At 40.7% G+C, this 8,281-nt stretch overlaps 1 protein-coding gene across 1 annotated transcript; it reads right to left on the bottom strand.

The window, feature by feature from the left end:
• Positions 1-435: 435 nt before the first annotated feature.
• Positions 436-7,465, bottom strand: kcna2b (potassium voltage-gated channel, shaker-related subfamily, member 2b). Its single transcript, XM_020616436.1, has 2 exons — positions 7,223-7,465; positions 436-5,448 (listed from the first exon to the last, which is right to left on the bottom strand). The coding sequence occupies exon 2, from the start codon at positions 5,329-5,331 to the stop codon at positions 3,829-3,831; it is 1,503 nt and encodes a 500-aa protein (XP_020472092.1). The 5' UTR covers positions 5,332-5,448; positions 7,223-7,465; the 3' UTR covers positions 436-3,828.
• Positions 7,466-8,281: the final 816 nt, after the last annotated feature.

The following is an 8,281-nucleotide window of genomic DNA, read 5'->3' as shown; positions in this document are numbered from 1 at the left end:
CTCGTGAGCCACAGCCACCCCCTTTATAGTCTAACAATAGCTTTTTACTTCTGACCATTGTATTTGGGTTTTAAAAATCACAAAAGTTGTGTTCATTTGTGAAGATTATCGTAAACGTATAAGTGTCAGAAATTGTTGTTTGTCACAAAGCTTATTTTCCACAATAATCCAAAAGCCTATGGAAAAATCCCATTGGCTTTTTGTCAAGGGAACCAAGGAGATGCTAACTTCCTGGTTGGCCTACAAAAAAAGTAATTCCTACGGCACTCTATAATAACTGTCAAATAAAAAAATTGTTAACAAAAAACAAACAACAGATCAATTACACAGTGTCTGCTGACACAAATAAGTTAAAGTTATTATATTATATAAATTATATTTCCCTTTTGTTCTTTTTTTTTTTTTTTTTTTTTTTGTTTTTTTTTTTCTTTGCTTCCATCCTTTACTTGGTCCCGGGAGTTTACTAAACCTAAGAGATAATGAATCTATTGTACAACTTTAGTTTCTTGGAGTAGTTCAGCAAGTATAGACACGATTCCCTGCTACACAGGAATCTGTACATGGCAGAAGCTTGTTTCATAAGCTGAAGCTTTAGGCATTTTAAGACATCATTATAAGCAGCTGTTACTGTTAGATATATTGTTTACATGGCTACGTGCGTTCACCACCTACAGTGGGTTTAATTCCATTCAATGTGTGGCATTGAAGTTTAACAAAACCACAGTTCCGTGTTTGTTCTCACAACAGACATCAGCAAAAAGGTAACTGTTCACAGGCAGTGTGTGTACACATTTGTGTACACTGGCTGAAAGCTATGAAATGTCCATTGTGTTTTAAGTGTCCTGTGGTTTGTTTTGTGAAGTACAGCAATGATAGTGTTTTCCTTGGTTCAGATCCTGTTGGTCTCCCCCAGGACAGTGTTTCTGTCTTGACAGACAATGTCACTTCAACTGTGGGCTTTATAACATGAGAGGAAAAGAGAGAGCCTTCAAGCATATAAATTCATATAGGGATTCCAGTACACAAAAGCGGTGTAGAAAAATACAAACACACATCAGAGTAAAAAGCAAAGAAAGGTGTAGACAGTGTTTATATTACTTTCATTATCATATTTTTCTCCCCATTCTTTCCCTCTCTTTCCTTCTATTTCCTCTCTTCAGTTCCCAGCTCTACCTGATACTGCAGCTTACCTCATAAGTCAACACGTGCTCTCCTCTCTAGTGAGTGTGGTAGGACTTTCCTTTCAGTTTTCTGAGTTTAATATTCTATATGTATGTCTTGAATATACAACTGTCTGCTAAGATGGAAGAGAATATACTAAGCACCATAGTTGTTCTGGCCTGGAGTGAAGAAGAGCAGTGTTATAAATAAATGCTTTCATGTTGTTTCTACAGGATTAGCTGCACATTAGTGTGTTTGTGTGTATCTAAATACTCTCTTTTTTCCTCACAATTTCTCTTTCTCGTTCTCTTTCACCCACACACATGCACAGGCAACACTATACACTACACACTCTGCTTCGTGGACCTACAGTATATATCTGGGTACTTAGACAGTCCTTTAGAGCAGTATGATGCACTTTGCTGAGCATAAAGTGTGACTGGTCAATTGTATGAATCTCTGAGGGTTGGCAGCGGAGAGTAGCTGCTGTTGTGCTGTCACCATGAGACAGTTACTGGGTTGTAACTGCAACAGATTTTAAAGGCAGTAAAGCTGAGGCTGTGGGACATTAGTTAACTCTGGACTGGGAAACCTGGGTTTAGCAATCCCTGTTCTGGAGTCAGTGTGGCTTTGAATTCACATTCCAATTTACTGTTTTTTGTAAAACTCTAATATGTTTTGTGTTTCCTCTCATGTTTCATGTACTGTTACTTTCTCAATCCTCCTTACATTATAATTGAAATCTTCTCATAGACACACGACCCTCTCTGGGTTAATACGTCACATGGATTGCAACCCAACAAAATTTTAAATTCAAAGGGAAGGAAAATGCATATGCAAAGCATGACACATACTTCTAACCCAAGACATATTTTATCCATTGTACATAATGCTTGTATCTCTAGAGTTATAGGGATATAGTTAAGCAAATGTACCTTTTAAGTATGTATTATTCATACTAATGCATGCTACAATAAATACTTCAGTGGACATGCAATGCTATAACAGCATCTGTTTGATTAGAAAGCTTATGAAGGACACACATCCTAGGTCCTGCTTGATGTGGGCAAAAGTCAGCAATGGAATGACTGTTTAAAATAAATGGGTAAAAAAAGTTATTTTACAACCCATTGTACAGTATGTATTTTGTCTTTGGTGACCAGATAATTGAGCTAGCTAGCTTATGGATATCATAAATTATGTCATTGCTTCTTGCCTCTTAACCAGCAAGACTGAATTATACTGGCATTGCTGGTCCGACAACAAACGGGCCTTAAAAGTTCTCATGCTGTAGATTAATTTTAGTTGATTACAGAGTTTTATGTTTGGCTGCCCCCATTTAGAAATGTATAATTTTAAACATTTTGGTTTAATACCCTAAAAGTCTCAATGGATTTTGCATAAAACTAGTTAACTTTTCTATCATGAACCTTACATCACACTGAGATTAGCTTCTCACAGAAGCAACAAAGAGACACATCATCCTAGTTTGCTCTTAAATTCATTTGATATATTTCTACTAACATGGAATGATATGAAGTTAAGAACAGCAACATTTATGCTAGGCAGTGGTGTCAAACTAAATAGTACTCACTATACATCTGTTACAGTGGACCGGAGTGGCAGCTAAACTGACATTTAAAGGTTTAGTTAGCCTAAGAGGATGGAGAGAAAGGCACTCACTCAGAACACTACAGAAAAAATATTGATAATCTGTCTTTCTACATTAGGTTTTTAACCACAAAATGTAGGTGAAAAGCATACATTCATCAGATTACCTAAAAGCAAAACAACAAATCAAATGAACATGTATCAATAAAGACATCCACTCTGTTCAAATATATATTTCTTTGCTCCACCTGCTTGCCTGCAATGGTTGGAGAAAGGCAGGGTCTTGGCGAGTGTAAATCCACTTGAAGGACAGAAGAAAAATGGCAGGATAAAGAAGGTCGTCTACTCTTGTGGTCCAGATTTACACAGATTTACAGTAGCTTGTATTAGACAACATCCAGTGAGGGCCAAGAGAGGAATGCTAGTGCAGTCAGGCTTTTTCTTTCACAGAGAAAGCAAAAGATGACTAATTGGCCAAAGGCATATTAGCATCTCTCCTTTTCTCTGTTTTCCCCTGATGAAACAGCCCTGATATAGGTGATTTTGTTTTTCTCTGAGTCAGGACCTTGGCAGTTAGAGCAGCAGATGAAAGTTGCTCACAAATGCTGATAGTATGGCCTACCTTTAACCACAAGTTAATATGTTATCTAGATTATTGTTATCATGCATCTTCTCTTGACAGAAGCTTGAGCAAAAAAGGTAGAAATTTATGGTCCCTTTACACTGTTAATACTGATTATTACTGGTTAGGCTACTATTTGGCTACTGTTGCGAGCAGGATGACTACTGTCAAATAAGTAAGACTAACTCCATGCAGATACTGACAACATCATAAATAAGACAAATGGCAGTTCTATGATATGTGCTTATAGGTCCAAAGGATGTGGGAGAATATGAGGTCCTCTCTACTGACCTTTTCTCCAAGTTAATCTCTCATCTGCTCTGGACTCCCATACTTGGCGCGATAGCTTGATCAATATCGAGAGTTATGCCTTCATTCTCCACTTATAATCCTGGGAAAGCCCAGATGAAATTAACCATCTACAGTAACTCACATTATACATCTGTGCGCATCTTAGTAATATTTACGTAGTTAGTGTTGGCCAGGGTGCAATTTCTTGTTTTCATGCCCTCTGGCCTGAAGTCCTCAGTACTGTGGTTCACAGCCTCCTGGATCTCCACATAGTCAGATTTACTGAGAGTTGATCCACTGCCACTTCGACCACTTTTCTTCAGATCGTCAGCTGAGCTGGCTTTAGGCACACTTGGGATATTCAGATACTGTGCCTGTTCCTCTCCCTCTGTCTCTCTGTGGTAGAAATAGTTGAAGTTTGAAACGATGACTGGTACAGGCAGGGCAATAGTCAGCACACCGGCAATTGCACAGAGAGAGCCCACAATCTTTCCTCCAATGGTTGTTGGGTACATGTCTCCATAGCCTACAGTGGTCATGGAAACAACAGCCCACCAGAAGGCCTCAGGGATGCTCCTGAACTGAGTCTGTTTCTCATCCGCTTCTGCGAAGTAAACAGCACTGGAGAAGAGAATCACACCAATAAACAGAAAGAAGATGAGGAGGCCCAGCTCACGCATACTGGCCTTTAGAGTCTGTCCCAAAATCTGGAGCCCCTTGGAATGACGTGAGAGTTTGAAGATACGAAACACCCTGACTAGACGAATGACTCTAAGAATAGCTAAAGACATAGCCTGCTGGCCCGCCTGGCTGTCCTCTGGCCTCTCTGCTAGCTCTGTGCCCAATGTGATGAAGTAGGGGATGATTGCCACAATATCAATGATGTTCATGATGTTGCCAAAAAATCCAGCTTTACTGGGACAGGCAAAGAACCTTACTAGGAACTCAAAAGAGAACCAGATGATGCAGAGGGTCTCCAAAATAAAGAAAGGATCTGTAAAATATGTTGAACTGTAAGAGGTAAAGGTGGCATTGGAGAAGGACTGGAATTGAGGACTGTAAATCTCCTCATCTTCATTTCGGAAATCTGGCAGTGTCTCCAGACAGAAGCTGACGATAGAGATAAGAATCACCATGACAGAGATGATGGCAATGATGCGAGCAGGACCTGAGCTCTCTGGATATTCAAACAGCAGCCACACTTGTCTCTGAAATTCATTTTCTGGCAGAGGCCGCTCCTCTTCCTTTATAAACCCTTCATCCTCCCTGAATATTTCCATTGCCTCCTCACCTAATTCGTAAAACCGGATCTCCTCAGAAAAAATGTCCAAGGTCACATTAACAGGCCGGCGCAGCCTCCCTCCTGACTGGTAATAATATAGAATAGCATCAAAGCTTGGTCGATTCCGGTCAAAAAAATATTCATTCCGGAGAGGATCAAAATATCGCATCCTTTTCTTAGGATCACCCAGCAGCGTCTCTGGAAACTGGGAGAGGGTCTTGAGCTGCGTCTCAAAGCGCAACCCTGAGATGTTGATGACGACCCTCTCACAGCACTCATGATCAGGCTCTGGGTCATACTGGTCATGAGGCTGACACGGATGTGCTGCTGCTTCATCTGTGGGGTCGCTGGTAGCAACCGTCATGCTGGAAGGAGATGGGACCTGCAGCTTTCAGACAGGGTGGGGCCACGTCAGGCCACAAGGTGATAAAGACTCCACACAGTTGTGGATTCAGGTGCAGGCAGATCTGCCAGTGAGGAGCTACAGGATGGGATAGAAAACAGAGAAAGACTGCAATATTAATGTGATTACCATGTGCTTAATGTTTTGTATGCACTGATAAGAAAACTCATACATTCACATTTTGAGTATGCATATCCAACAACTTGTATTAACTCTCCTATATTTCTGACCCATCGCTTTTGTTAAATATTTCACAGACTAAAATCATCTGTAATTCCCAGAAACCTGTGTTATTTGAAGACCTGCTTGCAAACAGAAAGAGCAGAATGAGCAGGGCAGTTGAAAATAACAGGCAGGCAGGGGTAAAAGCATTTGAGGGCTCCATTTTGTCTGTGTGTATTAGGCTGAGTTGTCTCTTATATGAGCATACTGCGGGATCAATATGCTAGCCAGTAATACTGTATCAACTCTCACAGGGTGCAATTACAGCCAGCAAATTTGATTATATGCTGAGTACACCATACAGTATCTGAGATGAATTTCCTCTCTGTGTGTGTGTGATGTGATCAAACTTTTCCCTCCCAAAGCTGAGAAAAACTTCATCAACCCATTGATCAAATGAATAGTTTATCTGTAAATTATAGTTAGGGGGACTTGTCATAGCCAGTGGGTGACACAGCCCACTGCATTACTGTAGAGCTTTTTGATCAGTAAGCCTACACTACAATCTTTACAATCTTAAAATTTTACAGGCCAGTGTAAAGCTTTTACCTGTGTATGAAGATAAATGGTAGCCATACTGGGTATTCAGGTCAGGCTATTTTATTTTAAAGATGGGTAATTTTCTTAGTAAATGCAGAGCAAAAATGTTGACACTGGCACTTGTAAGGCTTGTTTACAGAATGTCCTGGTAATGTGTAATGGGCCTAGCAGAAGTGTCAAAATCAGCCCCCCCCCCCCCCTTTGGGTAGGCGGCCCTTCTTCCCCCGGCAAACAACGCCACCCTGCTGCTCTGCGGCAGTGGGAGTGGGGACGAGGCGTGAGAACACAGACGTTACCTCCATCAGTACATGTTGTGAGACTGTAGGCTACAGGTTGAGGAAAGCGTGGGGAGGGAGGCAGGGAGGCAGGGAGGAGGCGATGATGGGTGCTATGTTTTTTTCGCTGATTTCAGCATTAGCGAAATTTGACGCCCCCATTTCAAAACATTATGCCGCCGCAGACAACAGCAACAACAACAACAACACCAGAAAAGGTAATCCTTTGCCCTGATATCTGCAGAGACTGGGGACGGAGGGTGCTGGAGGCGCAGCTGTCAGTGTTCGGAAGCACCCATGCAGATTTCATGTTACAGGATCACCTGTTTGATCCCCATATTGCTCCGTATTCTGCCCGCAGGTTTTTGCACATGTGTGTTTATGCAGATTCAAATGTTTTTTTCTCTCCCTGTTTTCATTCCATGTAAGTTCCACTGATGGGAATATCCGTATAAATAAGCCACTGAGTAACATTACTAATAAATGGAGGCTTATGTTCACAACCTATTATTTTGGATAACGCAGTCCTCTGTTTACGTTATAAATGGGCGAAACACCATTTCCCCATAAATTTGAGCGAAAGCAGCCAAGGTCATGCACGGGGATATTTAAACATCAAAAGTCAGTGTTGTACTGTAGTTGATGGGCAAGCAGGAGGGAGTTAGTTTGGAGTAGCAGGTGCCAAACATGCTCAAGCCATTTGCAGTCCACTCCTGTGCGGACAGGAACAATAGACTCCATGCACTAGACAAAGCAGCATAGCATTATCTGTTGGTCTATAGCATTATTTCAGATAATGGCATGCAGGAATTCACCCTGATTCTCTTGGTGCGGAGACGCATGTATTTCTATCCAGTTTGTCTCCTCTTAAAAGGTGTCTTGAGCGCGTGAGTCCATTCCTTCATATTTGTCTTTCTTCCTTTATTTCTCTATTCTATCCAGCGGATGTGTCATCTCATCACGACCAACTGGTTTTGAGCTGCCGGCTCTTCCCATGTCTCTCAGATTTCACCATAATTCACCATAGTTGAGATGCGTGGGTTGCAGTTAGGCAACGCTGTGCATACTAAGAGCTTCTTGAGCGGGAAGCGGGATGGAGACGGTTTTCTACAAAATATGTTAATCTTAGGACGAAATATTTCCACATTTAGAGACAGAAAATGACAACAGGATTAGGAATATCATTTTCAAAAATGTTGCAGATTTCACAGCTTACCTCTGGTGATATGCCTCACAAAATGCAGCAGGTACATGCACACCCAACAAAAAAAAAAAAAACAGAAAAAAATTGTGTTTTATTTTATCTGGAAGGATGAAATATAGGGACAGCAAGGAAATTTTTATTCTGTACTGCATTGAATTAAGGGAATGAAGAACTGGCAAGCCATTTATGGCAAAATGCCAAAGTTCTGTTTGAGCTAGTGAGTGATTATTTTCCTATATTTTATGGTTTCGGGTGCTTGTCAAGTGTTTGTACATGATTAAAAGGCTGACAAGAAAAGTCTGTGTATTGCAATAATCTGTTCATATTTTTTGGAATGTTTGTCTGTAAAACTATATGTCTTCCAAGATTATGGTCTGAGCTGTGTGAGTACGTGAGTCAGGCTCAGGTACAGTTAGTAAAATCAATGATGAAGGTGTGATCATTTACCTATCTGCATACTGTAACCTATAACTAATTATTGCCCAGATTCCCCAGTATCTCAGGAATCCCATACAGTATGCTTTTTTGTGTGTGTCAAGTTAATTCAGTGACACAAATATCAATGAATTCATATCAGCATTGTTCTTGTTTTGTTCTTGTTTACATCCCTCACAGCATTATGTAAACTGTACTTCCACATCTTAATCATACCAGACCAAAGTAAGACAAA

This window comes from Monopterus albus, unplaced genomic scaffold, assembly GCF_001952655.1.
Source record: "Monopterus albus unplaced genomic scaffold, M_albus_1.0 scaffold6.1, whole genome shotgun sequence".
In the NCBI taxonomy this organism is placed as follows: domain Eukaryota; kingdom Metazoa; phylum Chordata; class Actinopteri; order Synbranchiformes; family Synbranchidae; genus Monopterus; species Monopterus albus.
This window is presented reverse-complemented; position numbering and strand designations above follow the sequence as displayed.

What these genes read in the sequence shown, in the direction of transcription:
- kcna2b (XM_020616436.1), bottom strand. Translation starts at nt 5,331, where the DNA reads ATGACGGTTGCTACCAGCGACCCCACAGATGAAGCAGCAGCACATCCG.